The sequence below is a fragment of the Bos mutus genome, chromosome 22 (genome assembly GCF_027580195.1).
Source record: "Bos mutus isolate GX-2022 chromosome 22, NWIPB_WYAK_1.1, whole genome shotgun sequence".
NCBI classification, from domain to species: domain Eukaryota; kingdom Metazoa; phylum Chordata; class Mammalia; order Artiodactyla; family Bovidae; genus Bos; species Bos mutus.
The window spans coordinates 39,478,725-39,503,556 of record NC_091638.1 but is presented as its reverse complement, the minus strand read 5'-3'; the positions used below and the strand labels follow the sequence as shown (position 1 = coordinate 39,503,556).

The window sequence follows — 24,832 nt, the reverse complement described above, 5'->3', positions numbered from 1 at the left end:
GAACACTGGGATGGGTTGCCATTTCCTTCTCCAATGCATGAAAGTGAAAAGTGAAAGGGAAGTTGCTCAGTCGTGTCCGACTCTTAGCGACCCCATGGACTGCAGCCCACCAGGCTCCTCCATCCATGGGACTTTCCAGGCAAGAGTCCTGGAGTGGGGTGCCATTGCCTTCTCCGAAGTCCTCTCATAGGTTTTTAAAAAAGATTTTCCATGGTCCCTACCATCCTTAAGAATTTGAAGGATTGAGTAAATGGCCTTGGGGCTAGAAGGGAAACATGCATGTGGGAAAAAGGAATTAAGACAATGTGGGCAATGCCTTAGGATATGCCAGCAAGACCCCTTTACCACCTATTTGTAAGTGTGTGTTGGTGGTTCTGATGTAGTTGCTAAGTTGTGTCCGACTCCTGTGACCCCGTGGACTGTGACTTTTGGCCAAAACCACTTTTTCTCTCCAGGCCTTAGTTTTTGAATCTGTTACATGAGAGTGATGATTTGTTCTTCATAGCGTTGTTGAGAACAAAGTGAAATAATGACCACAGAGCACTGGGTGTACTGCGAGATACATTGTAACCTCAGTAGATACTGTTTTTATGTTGAAAAAGAACAGATAATGGCCAGTATTTGGGGGTGGCTCTCTGCAGATCCTTCCTGGATGTGAGAGAGGCAGTGAGCAGAATCATTTTGAACTAGGTTTGCAGAGGTTCTACTGGTAAAATGGAAGAGACTGTAAGTGTCACCAGGCTAAGCCAGATTCACTGCCGTGTCACTGAGATGGGTGTATCTGTGTGGGGGGGGTGCTGATGTCTGTGAAGAGGGACCCTTGAGGAAGAGGCAAGAGAAACATCAGCTCCCACTGCAGTTGCTCCTCCAGATTGGCATCGCATGTCTACCCTGGTCCCATCTGCTCTGATGGCTCTTCCAGCAGTCAGTTTAGGGTGCGTTTGTTTAGGTCTTACCTGCTTTTCACTGTAAACCATGTCACCTCAAACCCTATCCCAGTACAGAGGATCACATACATCACAATTCATAGGTGAAAAGTAACGATTCCTGTCCAAGAGCTGATTTCACTCTTGGCCTGTTTGGGGAAACAGCAGCTAATGCTCTGCAAATCATTGTCTTCTTTTCCTTGCCCAGGTCAGGGGGAGGCTGGGCTTGCTTTAATCCACTGATGTATTCAGGAACGGTATCTTCTGTCCCCAGCCAGGTCCACGTGGGAGGAAAGAGGGATTGTAGATGATTGGTGCGGGAATGTGACCTTTTGTCAGCCACCCAAAAATCATGCTGTGGTTTTACAGCCCCTGACCATGTGTCAGAATGATTCCATTTGGTCAGAAAGAACCAAAACAGCACTGCTGCTACCGCTTACCCTGGGCTGTCTTTGCCAAAACACTTCTTGCCATAATATAGGCATATATGAAGTTTTTCATTTATCATTTATATACTTGATATAAACACACCAAATTTGAAATGTATGCAAATCAGGATCACAAAATGCACATATCAAGTTTGATGAATATACAAATCTATCAAAGTTGGTATCTACATATATATCAACATTCAAATACAGTGTTTTTCCAGAATACAGACAGATTTTTTTTCTAGTTCTAAAAAGAATCATGTTGTACAAATTTCAAGCAGCATGAGATTCCATTAAGGAGAAGGGGGAAATGGTATGCCCTGGATCCCAAGCTCCAGAGAGAGTTGCTGATGTTTGCTCTATCTGCCATCTAAAGTTTTAAGAACATTTGTAAACAAGCGTCTCCCAAAGAGGATGAAATTCTACTGCAACGTGGTTTTTACCCAGTAATATGTCATAGCCATGTCTTGATGCTGGAAGACACATGTTTTCCTTATCCTTTTTAAGCTTCATAGTGTTACACTGAATGGCAATACCATAATCCATTTAACCATTTAGCTATTAATGGATTTTTTTAGTTGTTTCCAATATAGTGAACAACATCTAAGTGTTGTATTCATATCTTTCTGCCTTTTCTCCAGGTATTCAAGTTTGTTTTTTTTTTCTCTTAGAAGATTCCCTGGGTCACTGAATGTGCCCAGGATTCATTCTGAAAAGGTGTGACCAGAGTATAACACTCAAATAAGCATGCTGTGCTCCTTTGATAAGTTTCTTATCAACATGAGGCATTTTTGATTTGATTTTCCAAGTATATGGTATATATTGTACTATTGTTATACAGAAATAACCAGTGTTGGAGTGAATTACTTAAAGCAAGAATGACTGCATCTGTTTTCATGAGAGCAGTAAGAGGTTACTTCCAAGGCTGTCGTGCTATCATTGAACCTCATTCTTCCCCCTTTATATTTGTGTGGCCTAGGTATATCATATGCCGCCACTATTTAAGTTATATAAGAAAGTCAATAGGAAACTTTTGACTAGAAATGAAAGAAATGTTGACCTATAAACGTATAAGTTAATGTAAAAAGTAACTTTTTTAAGCCAAAAGAAATACGGGAGTTTACTCATTTGGGCTAGTATTAGTGATCATAGCTTTGCTAAAATGGGATTGAACTGAATGCTTCCATTGTACAGAGGCACAAAGCCTGTGGATTTTCAGGTCATCAAGAAAATACAGATTTTTCAGCCATCTTGTCTGTCTCCTCTCTTTATTGTCCTACCTCCCAATTATTCCTTACCCCAGTGGTCTAACTTGCAGCCAGACAGAATTTTTATCTCTCTCTGTCTTCCTAGGAGGTGGTATACATAATATCTAAAATTCATAGATAAACGTTCTCTTGGTTTATCATCTCAGTACTAATGCAATTGACCGAAGATCACAAAGAAGAAATTTCCTTTCCCTCAGGAGGTTATAAAGAATGTTTATCTTTGGCACAGACTCTCAACTAAGATTTTGTTCTGTAGTTTTGAATATCAACAGATTTTCAAAGGGTTGGGAATCAAAAGCAGGTGGGTAACTGCTTTGTGAAAAGTGATTTGATGATGGGGCAAAGACTGTGAAACTCACGTCTGCTCTTCACTGAACTCAAGCAAGAGAAATTATTATTTTATTATTATTCTCTTTATAATGTTAGAATTTCAACTTAGATTATGGAGTGTAATTGTGCCAGGCACAGTACTGATGGTTCCAAGGCACATTCCTGTAGTGGGAGACAATGTAAGTGAAAGAGTTGTTCAAAAAGAAGCTCACTGTGGGACTTCCCTGCGGGACCAGTGGTTAAGACTGTGCTTCCAATGGAGGGGGGAGGGATTCAATCCCTCATTAGGAAACTAACGTCCCACATGCCATATAGCATGGCCAAATATTTTTTAAAAAAACTTTAGAGTAAGAATGGTAAAATATTTTTTAAAAATAATTTGCTATCATGTTTTTGTCAATCGGTTTTACTGAAAACAACTTTTCCAAGTATTGTATATATTGTACTATTGTTATACAGAAATAACCAGTGTTGGAGTTGCTTCCTTAAAGCATGAATGATTGCATCTGATTTCATGACAGCAGTAAGAAGTTACTAATGATTGACTTAGAAGTTGAAGACATTGAGTCTCAAGGTTAAGGGACTTGGCCAAGTCAGCCAGGTAGCCTAAACTCCAAAGTTCTACCCAACTCTCATTATAATCCCTGAGCTTGACAGTAGTGCTCTCCTGACTGCCAAGGTCAAGGCACTGATTGAGAATCGTGACTTAGATACCATTTGAACTAAGGTCAAAGTCAATGTCATTTCTGTGCTCCTTGCTGTCCTGAAATGTTGTACCCCACCCTGATGTGCTTTCTTGACTGAAAACCTTTCCATAATCTGCCTGAAATTGGTGATGGTTTATATGACAGAGAAATAATTGCCCACTGAAACAACAGAGTATTGGATAAGTAAGGAATGGTACATTAATATGATTAAATTCTCTGTAGTAGGGAAGAAGAGCAAACTACTGCTCCGTGGAACTTGGGTGAATCTCACAGATACAATGATGAGTAAAAGCAGGTGAAACAAGAGACTGGTGTATAATTCTGTCACTGTACATGTGTAATACGGGGCTGCCTGCTGAGAGGGGGTCATGAAAGAGCCCTCTGGGGTATTGGAAATATCCCTGTCTGTCTTCATTTGGACTGAGATGTGTCTCTATGTCTGTGAAAATCCATACAGCTGTGCACTTAAGATTTGTGTACTTTACCATTTTCTGTTATATCTCAATTAAAAATCAACCTTAAAAAGTAAATCACAGCACACATTTCATCCAGGGCCCCAGTGTCTGTGAAGGGTGAATTAATCTATGGACCTTTGCATCTCAGAGTCGATGCCTAATGAGACCTCTTACTGGCATCCAACTTATGTGTGGATCAGTTATCTGACAACCTTGAGAAGCTTATACGCAGGCAGTAACTGTAAAATACTTCTGAAGGTCCAGAGGAACCAGTGTATGCATCACTCCAGCCATATCCTGAAGTGCATGTACTACTGCGTTCACGAGGGAACTCTCAGGCAGCTCTCCCTTCTGGTGACACCTGGCAAGGATACATACACCCTGAGACTCTGGGTTTGTGAGACCTTTGTCACCCAATTATAATTCAAGAGGACCAGCTTTAATCATAAGACTTAGATTTGAAGCAACATGATGGACCTAGAGATTGTCATACTGAGTGGGGTAAGTCAGATAGAGGAGAAATACCGTATGACATTTCTGACGTGCAGAATCTAAAAAGAAATGAAACAAATGAACTTACAAAACAGAAACAGACTCAGATTTAGAGAACAAACTTGTGATTGCCAGCAGAGGTAGGAGGGGAGCGATAGTTAAGGAGATTGGGATGGACGTGTACACAGTGCTGTATGTAAATGGATGACCAACAAGGACCTACTGCGTAGCCTGGGAACCTGCTCAGCGTTCTGCAGCACCATGGGTAGGAGGGGAGGTTGGGGGAGATCGGATACACATATATGTATGGCCGAGTCCCTTCACTGTTCACCAGAAACTATCACAGCATTGTTATTCAGTGGTACACCAGCACAAAATAAAAAATAAAAAAAATTTACTAAGGCTTAGATTGTTTTGGAGAAGGCAGTAGCTTTTACAAAGATTTTATCTGAAGTTGTAAGAAAGTTGGAGCGCCTAAAGGGGACCTCTGCGAGTTCACTGACAGACTGCTTTCCGTGGCTTATTCTCCATGCTGTTCTGCCAACAGAATTATCGCATTGTGCCTCGCGTCACAGTGTGGAACTCTGCAGATTTAATGTTCGAAAACAACCCTCACATTTCTCAGTGCACTCTTAGCCTTTGGAATTACTTTAGCAGTGATACCAAGATCTGAGTAACACACCACCTGTGAAAACTGTCTAGATTTTGGGCGATTTTCATGTGGTGTTTACAGATAGACACAGCTCATCTGCGACATCAGTAACTGGGGCAGTTTCACACCATCATTGGAAGCCTCCCTACTTGGAAGTTGAACCTTCTTTAACAACCATCCATCAGTCAGTCATTCCCCCAAAGATTTTTTAAAGGCTTCCCGATGCAGTGCCTCTTCAAATAAAACAGAAGTCAAAGTCTTGTCAACATAGTCTAATACTGTAACTGCTAATACTCGTATCTTATAATTCCCAGGCTGTGAGGGCATTACAGATAGATATTTTTCATTCTTTTTTTTCTTTTTGCTTTTGTTCATCTGATAGATGTATCCACAGTCAAATATATTCTAGTTCAATCATTGCCACTTATCAGATTCTTAGTAAATATTTGTAGAATATATGAGTTACTGAGTGAATTAATGAATGAGTAATAGTTAGATGGTTGAAGGGATGAAGTTTATTGCTTATTTATTCAGAATTTATTTAGTTCATATATGCTTGACACTTTGTGAAGTATTTTATGTGGATTATCTCATTTGACTGTCTCAATAGCTCTGTTAAGAAAATACTGTTAGAAAAAGAAAAAAGAAAATACTGTTAGTAACTCCATTTCATAGATCCAGGAAACTGATGCTTAAGGGAAGTTAAGTAATTTATTTGTGTAAAGCTGGGCTTCTTTAACTTTCTATAAAGGGCTAGATAGTAAATATTTTTGGCTTTTCGGGTCATGAAGTATTGTGCCAACTGCTCCTTGGTGTCTTATACTGCAAAAGCACCCATGGGCAGTAGGTAAACCGATGGGCAGGGTTGTGTTACAATAAAACTTTATTTACAAACATAAATGGTGGGAGTGTCTCAATGGCTGTATTTTGCTGATCAGTTGGAGTTTGCTGACCCCTGTCACATCTCATCAGTGATGGCCCCTTGATTTGAACCAAAGCAACATAACTCTGAAGACCATGTTTAATTAGGAGTAAATTGCAATCTGTTAAAAACGAAAGTGGGAAACTTTCTTTAGCTGTCCTTTACTAATTCTCTTCCTCCTATTATCATTGCTATTGAATTTTGTTTTTTTGATTTTAGCTTTCAAAACCTCCTTCAAAGAAAAGAAAACGAAAGCCCATCTCAATGAAACATCTGATTAAGTCACTTAACCTCAGGTCACACAGCCAACATACAACCAGGACTTGAATCAGAAATCCCAGAGTTCTCTCAGCTCTCTAGATACCCTGGCTAAAGTTTCCTTTAAACTCTTTCTCCCTTTTTTCTTTCCCCTCCTAAACCTCTTCAATAGCTACTACCTATTTTGTTTTTCATAAAACTGACATTTTTAGTGCCTACTCTATGCAGGCACCAAAATGAAGTTGATAATAGAAAATCAAATCAAAGAACACATTAACCAAATTTTCAGAAACAGGAACCAGATTGAAGTAGAAAGGGATTTATTTGGGGTTTGCTGGGACTGTAGCCTGAGAGACACAGATTTATGGAACACTTGACTTGTGTTCCATTGGGCTAGAAAATGAGGCTTTTAAAGGCAAAAAACATCATAAGGTTATAGTTAGTTACATGAGTTGTTAATCAAGAATTATAACTGGAGCTGGCAAGAAGTCAGGGTGCTTGTTAAGCAAGGGTTGGCTGGGGTCTGAAATGGTTCATAGTTAAAAGGAGAGACCTTGAGACCAGCAGGTTGCAGCTGCCAGGTGTTCTGAATAGGCCTGGTGGTGTCCATTGGTCTGACACAGTTCAGAGAAAGTTTAAGTTCATAGTGGTGTAGTGATGTGTCTGAGACCAGATTCTCAATGACAGCCCCGTTCCACTTTTGCATGCCTGAACTGTGGTTATTCCATTATAATCTCAATCTGTCACTGAAAGTATGAGCCCTGCCTTCAGGCAGACAGTCGGGAGAACAGTTAGAAAATAGGTGTTTAAATAGGTCATTAAAGTAAAGTAGAGTAAGTGCTATGAGACAGCAGGTGTTATAGGTGATACCTTGGTGACACGTGGAGGGGATGAGGACCTCTGACCTGCTTGAATTTCTTGGACCCTTCATCCTAGGTTGGCTCTGATGCACTGACCACCTGGGCTATACCTTGACCTTCAGGTATTGAGAGACCAGTGCTTGCAGGGAGCTAAGCAGAGTGATGGTTAACATATATAGGATGGGCCAGTTTGGATGGGCACTCTGGGAAGGTTTCTTGATAAAATCAGACTTAACCAAGGTCTGAAAAGTGAAAACTGTCCTGCATAGAGCTGAATGAGGAACATTCTCAGCCAAAGATCAGTGGGACAAAGGCCTGGAGGCAGTGAAATATTCAGGATATTTGAAGAAGAGGAGGGAGGCCAATGAGGCTGGACTGCAGTGCACCATGGGAATAAGAATTAAGACTTTACAGGAAGACCCTATAGGTGGCCTTGACCCAGATCCTGGTGAACTTCCAAGCAGGGCTGTGTTGTCATTGGATTTACTTTTTAAAAGATAATTCAGGAAATTCCCTGGCAGTCCAGTGGTTAGGACTCCATGTTTCCACTGCAGAGGGCACAGGGTCAGTCTCTGTTGGGAGAACTCAGATCGTACAAGACAAACTGAAAATAATAATAAGTAATAGATAATTCTAACTCAGTGACTCTCTGAGTCTAGTGAATCACCTAGAAAGCTTTTAAATACCCAGAAGCCCAGACCGCAGCTCAGCTCAGTCAGAACAGCTTTTGTTGTCTGATCCTGTTCTTCTCTGAAGAACTGATTAGAAGTGATAGCAGTAGGCTGCCAGGGGACAACCCTTGATATAATTGCTGTACAGAGAAGGGCTGCCTGGAGGGTGCAGTGAAGAAACCAGGGAAATCAGTCAGTGCTTGTTTAGGTTCAGGGTAGCGGTGGCCTGGATAGAGTGAGAATGGAGGAGCTGGAGGAAGGTGGACCAGCTGAAGACATGTGTAGGAGATAAGCATCATAATAGGTATGGAAAGAAAGGGAGGGGTCAAAATAATTCCCAGTTTTGGCAATTAGTCTACAGGGTTGAAAGATACCATTTTATTGCAATGGAATTTTGACATGAAGGTGAAAGGGTCATGATCGACTGAATTTATCTTCAGTTCAGTTCAGTTGCTTAGTCCTGTCCGACTCTTTGCGACTCCATGAATCGCAGCACACCAGGCCTCCCTGTCCATCACCAACTCCCAGAGTTCACTCAGACTCACGTCCATTGAGTCAGTGATGCCATCCAGCCATCTCATCCTCTGTCGTCCCTTTCTCCTCCTGCCCCCAATCCCTCCCAGCAGCAGAGTCTTTTCCAATGAGTCGACTCTTCACATGAGGTGGCCAGAGTACTGGAGTTTCAGCGTTAGCATCATTCCTTCCCAAGAAATCCCAGGGCTGATCTTCAGAATGGACTGGTTGGATCTCCTTGCAGTCCAAGGGACTCTCAAGAGTCTTCTCCAACACCACAGTTCAAAAGCATCAATTCTTGGGTGCTCAGCCTTCTTCACAGTCCAACTCTCACATCCATACATGACCACAGGAAAAACCATAGCCTTGACTAGATGAACCTTTGTTGGCAAAGTAATGTCTCTGCTTTTGAATATTCTATCTAGGTTGGTCATAACCTTCCTTCCAAGGAGTAAGCATCTTTTAATCTCATGGCTGCAGTCACCATCTGCAGTGATTTCGGAGCCCTAAAAAAGTCTGACACTGTTTCCACTGTTTCCCCATCTATTTCCCATGAAGTGATGGGACCGGATGCCATGATCTTTGTTTTCTGAATGTTGAGCTTTAAGCCAACTTTTTCATTCTCCACTTTGACTTTCATCAAGAGGCTTTTTAGTTCCTCTTCACTTTCTGCCATAAGGGTGGTGTCATCTGCATATCTGAAGTTATTGATATTTCTCCCAGCAATCTTGATTCCAGCTGGTGTTTCTTCCAGTCCAGCATTTCTCATGATGTACTCTGCATATAAGTTAAATAAGCAGGGTGACAATATATACCCTTGACGTACTCCTTTTCCTATTTGGAACCAGTTTGTTGTTCCATGTCCAGTTCTAACTGTTGCTTCCTGACCTGCATACAGGTTTCTCAAGAGGCAGGTCAGGTGGTCTGGTATTCCCATCTCTTTCAGAATTTTCCACAGTTTATTGTGATCCACACAGTCAAAGGCTTTGGCATAGCCAAGAAAGCAGAAATAGATGTTTTTCTGGAACTCTCTTGCTTTTCCCATGATCCAGTGGATGTTGGCAATTTGATCTCTGGTTCCTTTGCCTTTTCTAACACCAGTTTGAACGTCTGGAAGTTCATGGTTCACGTATTGCTGAAGCCTGGCTTGGAGAATTTTGAACATTACTTTACTAGCATGTGAGATGAGTGCAATTGTGCAGTAGTTTGAGTATTCTTTGGCATTGCCTTTCTTTGGGATTGGAATGAAAACTGCCCTTTTCCAGTCCTGTGGCCACTGCTGAGTTTTCCAAATGTGCTGGCATATTGAGTGCAGCACTTTCACAGCACCATCTTTCAGGATTTGAAATAGTTCAACTGGAATTCCATCACTTCCACTAGCTTTGTTCGTAGTGATGCTTTCTAAGGCCCACTTGACTTCACATTCCAGGATGTCTGGCTCTACATAAGTGATCACACCATCGTGATTATCTCAGTCATGAAGATCTTTTTTGTACAGTTCTTCTGCGTATTCTTGCCACCCTCTTCTTAATATCTTCTGCTTCTGTTAGGTCCATATCATTTCTGTCCTTTATTGAGCCCATCTTTGCATGAAATGTCCCCTTGGAGTCTCTAATTTTCTTGAAGAGATCTCTAGTCTTTCCCATTCTGTTGTTTTCCTCTATTTCTTTGCATTGATTGCTGAGGAAGGCCTTCTTATCTCTCCTTGTTATTCTCTGGAACTCTGCATTCAGATGCTTATATCTTTCCTTTTCTCCTTTGCTTTTCACTTCTTTTCTTTTCACAGCTATTTGTAAGCCCTCCCCAGGCAGCCATTTTGCTTTTGTGCATTTCTTTTCCATTGGGATGGTCTTCATCCCTGTCTCCTGTACAGTGTCACAAACTTCATTCCGTAGATCATCAGGCACTCTATCTATCAGATCTAGGCCCTTAAATCTATTTCTCACTTCCACTGTATAATCATAAGGGATTTGATTTAGGTCATACCTGAATGGTCTAGTGGTTTTCCCTACTTTCTTCAATTTAAGTCTGAATTTGGCAATAAGGAGTTCATGATCTGAGCCACAGTCAGCTCCTGGTCTTGTTTTGGTTGACTGTATAGAGCTTCTCCATCTTTGGCTGCAAAGAATATAATCAATCTGATTTCGGTGTTGACCATCTGGTGATGTCCATGTATAGAGTCTTCTCTTGTATTGTTGGAAGAGGGTGTTTGCTATGACCAGTGCATTTTCTTGGCAAAACCCTATTAGTCTTTGTCCTGCTTCATTCCGTATTCCAAGGCCAAATTTGCTTGTTACTCCAGGTGTTTCTTGACTTCCTACTTTTGCATTCCAGTCCCCTATAATGAAAAGGACATCTTTTTTGGGTGTTAGTTTTAAAAGGTCTTGTAGGTCTTCATAGAACCGTTCAACTTCAGCTTCTTCAGTGTTACTGGTTGGGGCATAGACTTGGATTACTGTGATATTGAATGGTTTGCCCCAGAGATCATTCTGTCGTTTTTGAGATTGCATCCAAGTGCTGCGTTTTGAACTCTTTTGTTGACCATGATGGCTACTCCATTTCTTCTGAGGGATTCCTGCCCGCAGTAGTAGATATAATGGTCATCTGAGTTAAATTCACCCATTCCAGTCCATTTCAGTTCGCTGATTCCTAGAATGTCTACATTTACTCTTGCCATCTCTTGTTAGACCACTTCCAATTTGCCTTGATTCATGGACCTGACATTCCAGGTTCCTATACAATATTGCTCTTTGCAGCATCGGACCTTGCTTCTATCGCCAGTCACATCCACAGCTGGGTATTGTTTTTGCTTTGGCTCCATCCCTTCATTCTTTCTGGAGTTATTTCTCCACTGATCTCCAGTAGCATATTGGGCACCTACTGACCTGGGGAGTTCCTCTTTCAGTATCCTATCATTTTGCCTTTTCATACTGTTCATGGGGTTCTCAAGGCAAGAATACTGAAGTGGTTTGCCATTCCCTTCTCCAGTGGACCACATTCTGTCAGATCTCTCCACCATGACCCGCCCGTCTTAGGTTGCCCTACGGGCATGGCTTAGTTTCGTTGAGTTAGACAAGGCTGTGGTCCTAGTGTAATTATATTGACTAGTTTTCTGTGAGTATGGTTTCAGTGTGTCTGCCCTCTGATGCCCTCTTGCAATACCTACCATCTTACTTGGGTTTCTCTTACCTTGGGCGTGGGGTATCTCTTCACGGCTGCTCCAGCAAAGCGCAGCCGCTGCTCCTTACCTTGGACGAGGGGTATCTCCTCACCACCACCCTTCCTGACCTTCAACGTGGGATAGCGCCTCATGCCAGGCTTCCCTGTCCATCCCCAACTCCCAGAGCTTACTCCGAACTCATGTCTATTGAGTAGGTAATACCATCCAACCATCTCATCCTCTGCCATCCCCTTCTCCTCCTACCTTCAATCTTTCCCAGCATTGGGGTATTTTCCAGGGAGTCCATTCTTCACATCAGGTTGCCAAAGTATTGGAGCCTCAGGATCAGTTCTTCCAATGAATTAGTCCAGGACTAATTTCCTTTAGGATGGACTGGTTGGATCTATTTGCAGTCCAAGGGACTCTAAGGAGTCTTCTCCAACACCACAGTTCAAAAGCATCAATTCTTTGACACTCAGCTTTCTTTATAGTCCAACTCTCACATCCATACATAACTACTGGAAAAACCATAGTTTTATCTACACAAACTATTGTCGGCAAAGTAATGTCCCTGCTTTTTAATATGCTGTCTAGGTTGGTCATAGCTTTTCTTCCAAGGAACAAGTGTCTTTTAATTTCATGGCTGCAGCTTCCTTGGTAGCTCAGCTGGTAAAGAATCTGCCTGCAATGCAGGAGACTCCGGTTCAATTCCTGGGTTGGGAAGATCCACTGGAGGAGGGATAGCTACCCACTCCAGTATTCTTGGGCCTCCCTGGTGGCTCAGATGGTGAAGAATCTGCCTGCAGTGCAAGAGACCTGGGTTCAATCCCTGGGTTGGGAAGATACCCTGGAGAAGGGAATTTAGCTTGGAATTGCCCAAACTGTTGGTCTGTCTGTAACCCAAAGTAGAGTCATATTTGTATCTTTGTGTATGTTTGTGTGTGCCTGGTCATGGTACCTCTTTGGGGGAAAGTGAGGCTATATCTACTTTTGTAAAGAATCTTGGATATATTAATCATTGTGCTAAACATTAATTTAATCCCCTTAAGCACACTCTGAGGTTATGGGGGAATAGTCTTATTTTACTCATGAGGAAACTGAGGCACAGTGAGATTATAATTACCTTTCCCACGAGCATTCGTCCCATTGAGCAACTAAGCACTTAGTTCAGTTGGTAAAGAGTCTGCTTACAATGCAGGAGACACGGCCTCAATTCCTGGGTTGGAATGATCCCCTGGAGAAGGAAATGGCGATCTGCTCCAGTGTTCTTGCCTGGAGAATCCCATAAAGAGCCTGCCAGGCTACAGTCCATGGGGTCGCAAGAGTTGGACGACTTAGCGACTAAACCACCATCCCCAGCACCATGAGCATATGGCTATTAAGTGGAAGAGTTAAGTTTCAATCCTGGGTCCACCAACCTAGTTTCTGAAACTCTGTGCTTAGTCATAGCACTGGTCTTAGAAACCCAAGTTGCTGTTTCGGGCAAGTTCATGACATTCAACTACAGGAGACCTATTTGCATGTTTTTAAGGAGTGACTTATTCTCAGGCTATTGTCAACAGCTGTTTGTATAAAATCAGCTTCATCCTGGTTAAATTTTACCTGCACTTAGCCCACTGGGGTCATTTTTTTCAACTGAGATGCTGGAGGAATTCAAAAATCCTGAAGTTCTGTTGCTTAAATAAGTAGACTACATGCTCCGTGAGGAAGTCATATTATTTTCTCAAAGGAAAGAAAGTTGGCCCAGTGAGGCAATGATTGCTGCAAACAAACTTTCTGGTTTTCCCTTGTGTTCTGCTACAAATGGCACGTTCTATCAATCAAGGCCTGCTGGGAAAGATTTTTGTCTTTTCTTGTTGCAGTTTAATTTTATCCTCTGCTGAGCTCAGGTGCATTTTAAATACAAAGCCCGAACTGTTCAGTTACTCTTCATCTGTGTCCTCCTTGAGATGGGGCTGGCTTTGTTGAGCGGTATCACTTACTTAGAGGGGACTTCTTTAATTTATGGATTTGAAGACATTTGTCCGCTTAAATCATCTTTTTGTACCCCCCCACCAAAATGTCGTTTAGCGAAGGCTTTAATGCATCTGCTGAAAACAGTTTTCATCAGTTAATTGGTGGCCAAAGTGGGATGTTTAGAACAGTTCAGGGGTTGATTGTAGAGGGCCGTGACGAGGGACAGGCGCCTTAGTGTGACAGGCCCCGAAGCCCCCCTGTGGGCGTGTGGTTTGGAATAGGAAATGCCGTGTGAAGCATTGCTTGGAGAGTGGATTGGTACTTAATCTTCAGAGACTACACTGTAGGAGCAGTCATTCAGTGCTCCAAACACAGCACAAGGTAGAAATACCCCCTCCAAGAGAAAAAGAGGAAAAAAAGCATCGGGATGTGTAATTAGTTTGCACTTGGCTTGCTTGCCATGACTCAGAAGCAGCAGCTGCTCACGCCCATGCGTTTCGCTGTGCACCTTGCCCAGGAGCAGGTTTCATCAACAAGAGGCATTCGGTTTTGTGCCGCCACTGACTGGTTTTCTATGTTTGTTTAAACAAAAGAGCTACTGAAAACTGTTCACTCACAATGCGTTATCAATGACTATTGACACTGTTTAAGAATTGCTGATTAATATTTTTTTTACCACATTTTCCTGGTTAGAACTTAGATTCTAAACCTATTGCTTCCCCTTAAACTCTCGAGCTGTGATACAACATAGCAGCTTAGGTCTAAAAGGGATAAGGGTTTACTCAGAAGGGTGGGAGCTGCCTTTTAATACTTGATGCAGAGGGAGGACAGTGGCGAAGTGTGGATTCTTTAAGGAATCCTGGGTGCTCACCCCATCTATGTCAGTTTGAGCTAGACTCTCTGCTCTGAAAGGATAAGTGCCATGCTTTGTCCAGGATCATATCCCAGTGCCCTGTTCTTGACATGTGCGTATCTACTGCTGTATCACAAATTGCTAGAAGCTTAGAGGCTAAACCAACACACACTTGCCATCTCACAGTTTCTGTGAGCCTTCTGCTTCGTGGTTTCTCAGAAGCCTGCAATCAGGGTGTCAGCCGGGCAGGTGTCTCATCTGAAAGTTCAGCTGGGGAAGGATCCATTCCACTCTCACTTGGGTTGTTGGCAGAATTCAGTTCTTCCAGGCTATTTTCCTGAGGACCTCGGTTTCCTGCCGTTGCTTGCCACACCTGCCCCTCTAGCATGGCTGTGTTTGTCACAGCTGAGTAGGGACTGGTGAGAGTCTGCTAGCAAAATGGAGATTAGAATCCCTTGTTGCCTCATCATAGAAGTGACTTCCCTTTGCTTTTGCCTCTTTCTACTGTAAAAATACAGTAAGACCCCTACAATGTTCAAAGATGCAAGCATGCCACTGTATGCCAGCTGTCATACAGTACTGTTGTAATTTTCAAGGTGTAGTACTGTAAGATTGAGGCTTCTCCAATGGTTCAGTGGTAAAGAATCTGCCTGCTAATATAGGAGATGCAGGTTCGATCCCTGGGTTGGGAAGATCCCCTGGAGAAGGAAATGGCAACCTACTCTTCTATTCTTACCTGAAGAATCTCATGGATAGAGGATCCTGAGAGGGCCTGATAGGAGACTATCCGTGGGGCCACAAAGAGTCAGACATGACTTAGTCACTAACCAACAATTACAACTGTAAGATTAAAAATATTTTCTTTTTTGTGTGTGTTTATAAAGTATTATAAACCTATTACAGTTCGGTACTATATAGCTGATGGTGGTAGTTGGGTACCTAGGCTAACTTTATTGGACTTAGGAACAATTGGATTTGAAAACACTCTCTCGAAACAGAACTAGCTTGTATATAGGGGACTTCCTGTAGGCCACTAGATCAGCCCAGCTTCAGAGAGCAGAGACTTGTAGGGTCTGAATACCTGGAGTGGGGACCATTGGGAGATTCGTTGAGAGTCAGCCTGTCACAGCATACAGCAGGCACTCAGTGCGTGTGTGTTGAGTGAATGAGCATAAGAGCTGGGTTCTTAGGATTTGAGCTAAAGAGAGCTTATCATTTCCCCTACTCCGCCCCCCGCCCTGCCATCACATATGTAACTATAAGATGGGCAAGGCTTGTTTTAATAATTTATATGTGATACCTATGTGATATTTATATAGTCTTCCCCATCCTTGATAATGCCATTTGGATCTTTGGTTACTGGACTTAAAGTTTATCCAAAATGATGACCTGACCTACTCCTAAGGAGGAATCTCTTCAAGAGGAGGATCATATGCTTTGTCTCCCTAAGTTTTTCTTGCTGCGTATGTGGTGGGGATTTAAAACAGTCTCCACATCCTGCTTCCCGGATTCTGAGCCTTTTGTAAATGGACAGCCCTGAGCAGCTTTTTGCTTCAAGGGAATGGAAAAGCAAGGGTGAGAGTTCACATTTAATGTGCTTTAGTTGAAGTCACTCGCTACATGTGGAAACCGCTCTGCTTTCTCCCCCAAGCCTCTGATATTGTTGGAGCTTTTCAGTGCATGGCAGGATTATGAACAAGAGAAAGTCAACATTATCCAGCATTGCAATACCAAATCAAGAGCAACTCGCTGGCAAGGCACTGAACCTGAAATAAGCTTCTCTTGCCCCAGGCTTCTCTCTCTCTCTCTCTTTTTTTTAATTTCAAAGGTCATGAGAACATCTGTGTGAAACAGTAGCTTAAGACTCTGGGTCATTCTCTGCTGGATTGGAATTTCTCTCTTGCTTCTTCCCAGTACAACAGCAGCCTTTACAGTGAGAAGACTGGCAAGGGGTAGGACAGGCGGGCTCCCCACTATCTTCTTGGCTCTGAAACGCAATGCATTAAAAAGATGAAGAAGGACAAAAATCACCACGTGGGCCCCTGTGGAAGTCCCATTTGCCAGGTGCCCTCATCTGCCCACTCCCTTGCTTTCTTCTGCTTTGGCTTTGAAACTGAGAGTTTAGTGAGTCTACAGCTAGAGGAAATGGCACTGTAGACCGAGCCCAGGGCAGTTTGATTCTCATGAAAATGAGAAATTGCCTATATTGACAGTATGCATGCTTGCTGCTGGCAAGATCTGCATCACTCCTGGGCCTCCCTGTCACCCTGCCGGGTTGGCTTTTCCAGTAATAGACTCCTCCAAGCCAAGTCTGACAATTAAGTGGTAAACCCTCTGGTGAGCTGGGGAGGTGGGAGCAGAGTGATAGAGAGTGGTCAGTTTAAGCAGACCAAGAGCTTTAAATTTATTTCATCTGTAGCCTTCTCTGGCCATGCATCTCAATTCTCTGGAGATGAATAACTTGTGAATTGACTAGTCTCTATGAATATTATGAATTAACAGGAAGTAAGCCCGTGTCCGTGCTCAAAGGCCACTGGAAGTGAGGAGGGTGAATTTTATTAGCATTTATGATTGTGTTGCTTTCTCACATTAATCCCTTCCCGTGGCTGAGGAGTTAGGAATTTTCTCATCTGCTGATGGAAACCAGTCCCAGGAGTGTGTCCTGTCAAGTGCTGGAAAATAGATGATGATACGGGGCCGTGACCTTTCCCTCTGACAGGAACTCTTCCTTCTCTAGTAAGACACCTCTGTGATGTTTTTGCATATCTATTAGATTATGCTTAACTGTGATTCTGGAAATTTTTGATTTGAAGTTAATCCAAGCCTCCTGCTCAGGAATTCGTACTTGGTTACTTGCCACTACTTATCAAGAGACTAAAATCATTCATTTCAGAAGTCCTGCAGCCTTTCAGAACTCTTTTTCATCAGCCATGACTCCTTCTGGGTTGTGTCTCTGTTTTCTCCTTGACTTTGTTCTGTGGCAGTGTGGGTGCTAAATGGACTTGAATACCTCTGATTCCACTTTTTGCAATCCCACTGCATCAGTGACAGTCCAGAGAGAATCAGAGAGCATATTTCTGTTATTGTGATGTCAAAAGGGAAAAAGAAATTTCTACCTTAGAAACTGAGAGTATAGGGTATACAAGAAGAAGAGTCATATTTGTGAGTATTAAAAAGGAGAGTCAAGAAAACAATGATATTTTCAACATAGATCAGTGTTAATAGATCAATATAGTTCAATATAGATCAGCATTGTTTCAACAGAGTCAGTAGTTTGATGCTCTTATCTTCTTGAATGTAGATAGATTCTGAGATTATTGACAAGCATTTAATTTATTAATGGCTTCTATGTTGGCTCAGGTGGTCAAGAACCTGCCTGCAATGTCAGAGACCCGGGTTCGATCCCTGGGTCGGTAAGATCCCCTGGAAAAAGGAACACCAACCCACTCTAGTATTCTTCCCTGGATTCTCCCATGGACAGAGGAGCTGGGTGGGCTGCAGTCCATGGGGTTGCAAAAGAGTTGGACACTACTGTTTATTAATAAAGGAATGTGGTCAGTGCTCTGTCTCTGAGGCTTAACTTGGAATGCAGTTTTGTAAAAATAGCCAAGTTATGAATGGTTTTTGTCAGGAACCTCTTGAGAGCAACTTTAACTAAACCCTGGTGAGTGGTACCCAAGGTGCTGGAGTCAGAATGGAAGAAGCTGCAGCATCCTTGCTGTGTGGCTCTTTAAGTGATACCTGTGGGTGAAGAGAAGAATCAGATATGAAATCAGATCTCCTAAGAAATGCCTGCCCTTTTCTTGATAAACACTTTAGCTTCTGAGTTCACAGTTACCTGCTAACCATCACTGTGGATGGATCATCATTGCTGCAATTCAGGATGTGCAGAGCCTCTGGTCCTGCTGTTTGTCACTTTCCCCCATAGCCGTGGTTAATGATGTAGCCATTCGCCCTCAGAAGGCATAAATCCTTTTTCCCACATGAGGGCATTGGCTGGATATGACGTTTATAGGACTAACGGAGCAGCTGGCGATGTCGAATTCAAGGCAGCTAGGTTGTCTTGGCCATCCTATTCAGCAGATGGCCAGGACTTGATAGATTGAAGATTATTAGGATCCAAGTCAAGGGCCCCATGGCACAGTGGATGGAAAAAGTAAATGGCAGCTCATCTCCGAATGCAGACACACGCAGTCTGGCAGGGCCTCTCTGCTTCCATGTCATTCTGCTTCCAGCAGGAATAAATGGATGTCTGCCTATAGAGCCTAGATTATAGAGAGACATCTCTGGAGATTATCGATAACTTGATTACTTAATTGACAGCTGGCTGAATCACAGCTATAATTTAGAAAGAAAATTTTATGAAGTTTAGGCATCATCCATGTTTATATAAATTTGCCCTTTTGCCCAAACCTACATGTCATGGTTTCCTGTATTGCTGATATCCCTATGTCTTCTGATTATATCCAAAGACAACTTAAAAGCTTTAAATTCAGAGCCCTCTGTTGCGTCAGCATGCTATCCTTTTGAAGATGACTAATGCCATGAAAGCTGCTCTGAATTGGAAGTGCCTGAAGCTACATTTTGCAATGAAAGCAGGAAAGGACTGCTCTCCGGGAAAGCGGTGTCTATTTCTCCTTGTCCATTCTAGGCTCGTTTGTGCAATTGCTGCCTTCTCCATATTACTGCATAACTTCTTTGACTCTAAAGTGGAAGGAAGCAAATTTCAAAAGCCAGAAACACGCCTCATGTGGTTTTAGCAGGAGCAGCATATTACAAAATGGAGTGGATGTCAAATAAATTTGCATCTTTTGAAAATTGAACTCAAGGAAGTATTATTGCTTCTACAGCCAAGTGCATTAAGAAGTCTCAGGGATAAGATGGCTGGTGTTTGACATTCATTTACATTTGAGTGTTTGGGTCAGGTTGTTATCTAGTCCTGTGCAGCCCATATGAAGTGTTGCATTTGGACTCAGCATTAGACCCCAAGCTTCATACATTGCATTCTCATAACTTGATGAGATTGGGAATTTCCCTGGTGATCTGGTGGCTAAGACTCTGAGCTCCTAATCAGGAGGTCTGGTTCGATCCCTGGTCAAGAAACTAGATCCTACATGTCACAAGTGAAAGATCCTGCCCGCCACAGCTAAGCCCTGGTGCAACCAAATAAATAAATAAAATTGAAAAAAAAAATTTAATTTATCATTAAAAAAGCCATGAGATTGTATCCCCATGTCACAGATGAAGGCACTGAAGCTCTAAGATTTCCATCTTCCCCCATCTCTTGGCCTCCTCTATCCTGGGCAGAGATTAAAAGTCACCTTGTACACCTTCTCTGTAGGCATATTTCAGAGGTGCCCAAATTGCTTAGCTAATGTCTCTGAATTTTTTAAAGTGACACATTGCTTGAAGCAGTGAGTGGATGGGATTATTTCAGTTAGGCTTATGCCTTCTGGAACAAACCCACTTATTAATATGCTTAGGATTCTAATCCTGGAGAAGGCAATGGCACCCCACTCCAATACTCTTGCCTGGAAAATCCCATGGACAGAGGAGCCTGTTGGGCTGCAGTCCATGGGGTCGCTAAGAGTCAGACACGACTGAGCGACTTTACTTTCAAGTTTCACTTTCATGCATTGGAGAAGGAAATGGCAACCCACTCCAGTGTTCTTGCCAGGAGAATCCCAGGGATGGGGGAGCCTGGTGGGCTGCTGTCTGTGGGGTCGCACAGAGTCGGACACGACTGAGGTGACTTAGCAGCAGCAGCAGCAGGATTCTAATCCTGATTTTTAAATCCAAGACATGAACTGGAAAGTAGGTTCCCGTATTATTAGTAAGTTACTTTGACCAGCCAGTTAATCTTCATTTTTCTCCCTTTTCTGATCCGTCTTCTAAACCTCAACCATGTAAACCAGCAATAGAGGCTGTGTAAATGGACATTGTAGAAGGCTTTTCATTTTCAGAATTGCTTAGAATCTAGGGTAAGGCTCTTGAGCCTGAATGAGACCAGTCTTGAGTAATCAAACACAGAGAGGAGTCAGAAGCAACCAGAAGTTGAAGGTGGATTAGGGTGCCGGGTAATTTTCTTTTTTCATGGGCTACAACATTGTTGGTGGATGTAAGTCACAGGGGATTAGAACACTTTCTTTGAAGTTTCACATCATCTGATAAGGCTGAATGCATTGAAGGGTTCCCCTGAATACAGAACATACCCCTATTATTGGGATCAAAAATCAGAGTATCCAGGGGACATTCCTGGTGGTCCAGTGGTTAAGACCCCATGCTTCCAGTGCAGAGGGTGCAGGGCCCATCCCTGGTTAGGGCACCAAGATCTCACATTGTGCAGGGTGTGGCCAAAAAATAGAAAAAAAAAATCGGAGTATCTGTTAAATGTTGCCACAGTGGAAGAGGGGTAACACCATTTTGTAGAAGCACACGAGTTGCTCATGTTTATGGTAAATGTTGTGTTTTGTGACGTGAGATCTCATTGAGAAACCATCCAGACAAGCCATAAATAAGCAAAGTGTATTAATTAAGAAAATGGTTGATATCATAGCCTATCTCCCATCTTCCACCTCTGTACACAGTCATGAAACTCAGGTAAATGTTGCTCTTTAGTAAATGATCCCAATTAGTTAAAACAACAATCATCTTGTTAACTTTCTGATTCCCTAGATTAGCTGGTTGGTGCTTCTGGTCAAGGCCAACTTGGCTGGTCTCTGCAGACTGCAGGTGGTCCTTCTAAGACTGGATGGTCTTAGACAGACTTACTCTCCTGTTTGCTCTTTGGCCTCGGTCTAGGATGGCTTCAGCTGAGACTGCGTGTGTCCGCTCCTCTGGTCTCTTGTCCTCTCTTGTTTCTAGCCTGGCGTACCTCACCTGGTGGTTTCCAGATTTCAAAGATTAACAAGACAGTATAAACCCTTGCACCCAAGTGCCTATATAAGCCTCTGTCTGCATCATGTCTGCTAATGTCTTTTTGGCCAAAGCAAATGTGGTCAAGCCCAGTTTCAAAGAGTAGAGAAATTGATCTGCGCTCTTGATGAGAGGAGTAGAAAACCACTTTTCCAAGGTGTGTGTGACAGGGAAGGCGGGAGTTGGTGGCCACTTGCCATTTCCCACATACGTTAGAACAACTTTGAGTAGTTGGGCTGGCATTAACATGTCCAGCAGCCCGAATCTGGACAAGGGAGAAGGGGGACCATGTTTTTGTCTCTAACTTCAATTTGATACGGGGTGTTTGTCTGGAGTGTTGCTTTATTCTATCACTCTTAAATTTGGCCATTCACTGATAGACTCTCTTACCTTGCATTCTTGAATTGTATTTCCTTTTTGATTAAGTTTTAAAATGTTTGATTAGTCTATGCTGTGGTGCAAATATGATTTTTTTTTCCATTGTGTGGTGTTCTGTGGATCTTTGCCTTACAGGAATGTTTTGTTCTATAACCAGTGTATTAAACCCCTGGTTTGAGCTTCCTCTCAGGCTATTTTGGAAGTACACTCATGACAGCTTCCGGAATTCTACCATTGTGCTCTGATACAGTGATCCCTTTTTTTTTTAATACTTGTAGTCTTTTTGATGTAGCACCAAATTCCACCTCATTTTATTAGTCTATAAACATAACCCCATACACAGTGACAACTGTGTTTGAATTTAGTCATAACTCAGGGCTCCAGACATTAATATGTAATCACTGTTAACTCAGAGCATCCATTCTGCGTTTCTGTCTCAACTTAATGCGTGGTTGGAATCATGGGCTAGTTAATTCCTTGCATTTTTCTGAATGTTACCGGATGTTTAGCAGCAGCCCTGCCTCTACCCGCTTGATGCTCATAGCCCCACCTCCTCTACCCTTACTCATAACAACCAACAGTGTCTACAGACACGATTACATGTCCCCTGGGCGAGAATGGGGAGATAGGTGAAAATGCCTCCAGTTGAACCACTGCCGAGGCAGAAGAGAGAAAGACATTGCGAAGTATGACTTCTTATTAGAGAGCAAACTAGGATTGGCAACCAGACAAGGAGAACTGTAAGGGAGGAAGAGGTGCACTCATTTTTTCGGTTACCTTAAAATTTAACCTGCAATGGCCCTGGATTCCCCTGGACTAACCAGGAAACATCAAGTTGGATCTTGCTACATGTTGAAAGGTTCATCAGTATCTTAACTTTATTATGTTAGAAGTGGCTTAAATGTAAATAACTTCCCTGAAACAAAAAGAAGTTTCAGGAGATATACTGGTCATAGATAAAGGATTTGGAGAAACTCGGTTGGAAGAAGTTCAATGTACACAAAAGCAGAGAAAATCATATCATGGCCCTTCTGATTCAAATGCCCTAAGATCCTAAATGTGGTTAATGGCCAGTCCTGATGCGTCTGTGCCCTGCTCGCTTCCCCTGCTACCCATTGCTGAATTCTTTGGAAGCAAAAATCATTTCATTTGTTGCTATTTCAATATGTGTCTCAAAGAAGGAACTTAAAAACCAAAATTATAACATGCTGGTGAAATTTTAATCTTCTGGAAAAGAGAAGATTGAGAGTTATACTGAGCAGTATCAGAAGTTAAGGGGAAAGTATGTGAGTCAGGATCAAAGAAGCTTGACATTTGAGGGGATTAAAAACTCCAGGAGGAGGAGAAGGGGTGTTCCCTGGTGCTTTAATGATTAGGATTGGCTCTCCCACTGCTGTGGCCTGCATTCAGTCCCTGGTCAGGGAGCTGAAATATCCAGCAAAGTGTGCAACGCGGCCAAAATTTTAAAAAGAAAGAAAAAAAAAATAAAGAAAGCTCCAGGGGGGAATCAAGGTTGGAGACACTATCTCTTTGAGCTCCTTTCCTCTCTCTGTTTGCCCTGCCTGAGTGACTCTTAGAAATGCCTCTTTGAGCATAAGTTAAGGCACATGGGACTGGGATCCTTAAAAAGGAGAGAAGGCTGGCAGGGAACAAATCCAGTTTCAAAAAAGAAGAGAAAAAAAAATCACAAAAAGGTATTGAAATATTCGGTCAATGATGGATTGCTCTCTGATGACTTTCAATGACTTTTTAGTCAGTTGGGGTCTACTTTTAATAAAACAAAGCAAGGGGAAAGTCTGCTTGCTTTTTAAGATCTTGCTGGGACAACAGTGTTTCTCTCCTGTTCTGATATGTTCTTAGAAGTTTCTCTCTTTTGATTTAGCCGTCCTCACTTGATTTTATGATGTCATAAATCTCCTGTGTTTGGTGAGAGGCATGGTGTATGTGAGACACAAGCAGCTTGCTTGATAGCATCCCCCCTCCCCCTTCTCTTTAGAAGATTAAACTGAGACTGTTGTGTCTGATGCCAGAACAGATTTAACCAATCATGTTTCCTTTACATATAGGTCAGTCCAAGGGACAATTCCGCACTGGATCCTATTATCCACGGGTTGAAGGGCGTCGTCCATCACGGTAAGGCAGCTGCGTACACTTGCCTTTTGCTGGGGTGGGGAGGGCTAAGGTCTCCACCTGAAGGAGTGGGTTATCTCGCAGAGGACGGAGCGTGACACCCATTCCTCATGCCCTGATGGTGAAGGGCATGAGAGCCATTATTTGATGGGTAAAGAGCACACCCATTTATTACCTGCAAATGGATCTGGGTTAACAGTAAGCCATTTGTTTCTCTTCAGGTACCACTCAGAATGCATATGTTATAAATCAGAACCTCTTAAGAGGTACCATTCATACACACTGAACCTGCCACCTGCCTCATAGCTATCCTAAATTGATTCCCTTTTCAAGTAACTTTTCATTTATGAATTTCTTGATTTGCCTCTGAGATTTTGGGGAATAAGTTTAAGTAACCCTGACAAGTCATTAAACTTTGCTGCATGTGAACAAGTACCATCAGCTACTGGAATGGAAAATGCTGGGCCGTGTTCTGTGCAGCAGACATGTCTTATCCTCAAGCATAAAACTGGGAGAGAAAGTAAGATAGATGGGTTCTGTCTTACCCAACCTTTTTTTATTGGAGGAATTTCCCTGCAACTTTATTATTGGCGATGCATCATTACCTATGACATCAGGATCGTCTAATTTCAAAAGTACCCTGTCACGGGGAGGTGTGGAGTCGAGAAGTAATGTAATGATTTGCAAAGTTTTAATAATCTAATTAGAATTCCAAAGACATTGACAGAAGTAGCATTAGTAACCATAATAAATCTCCCCTTCATCTCCACGGCTGTGATAAAACATCTTCACAGCTTTCTGGGAGGGTGTCTTTCCACATTAGCCAACTCTGCCGAGCTTAACAAACATTTTACCCCCTTTCTCTCAGGGAAACAAAACCAGTTTTCAGTGAAAGCAAGTAGGATTTGGGATTAATTCTTCTGCTCTTAGACCTGTTCAGTCGTACAGCAGGTAA

The 24,832-nt window shown here is 42.5% G+C and overlaps 1 protein-coding gene across 5 annotated transcripts in view; it reads left to right on the top strand.

Annotated features, from left to right (window-relative positions):
• The window catches only part of PTPRG (protein tyrosine phosphatase receptor type G), a 775,417-nt gene that overhangs the window by 575,018 nt on the left and 175,567 nt on the right, over positions 1–24,832 (top strand). For all 5 annotated transcript variants that reach the window (XM_070359914.1, XM_070359913.1, XM_070359912.1 and 2 more), the window contains one exon: positions 23,814–23,880. In XM_070359914.1, coding sequence (XP_070216015.1) covers positions 23,814–23,880 — 67 coding nt within the window. The remainder of the gene's footprint in view (positions 1–23,813; positions 23,881–24,832) is intronic.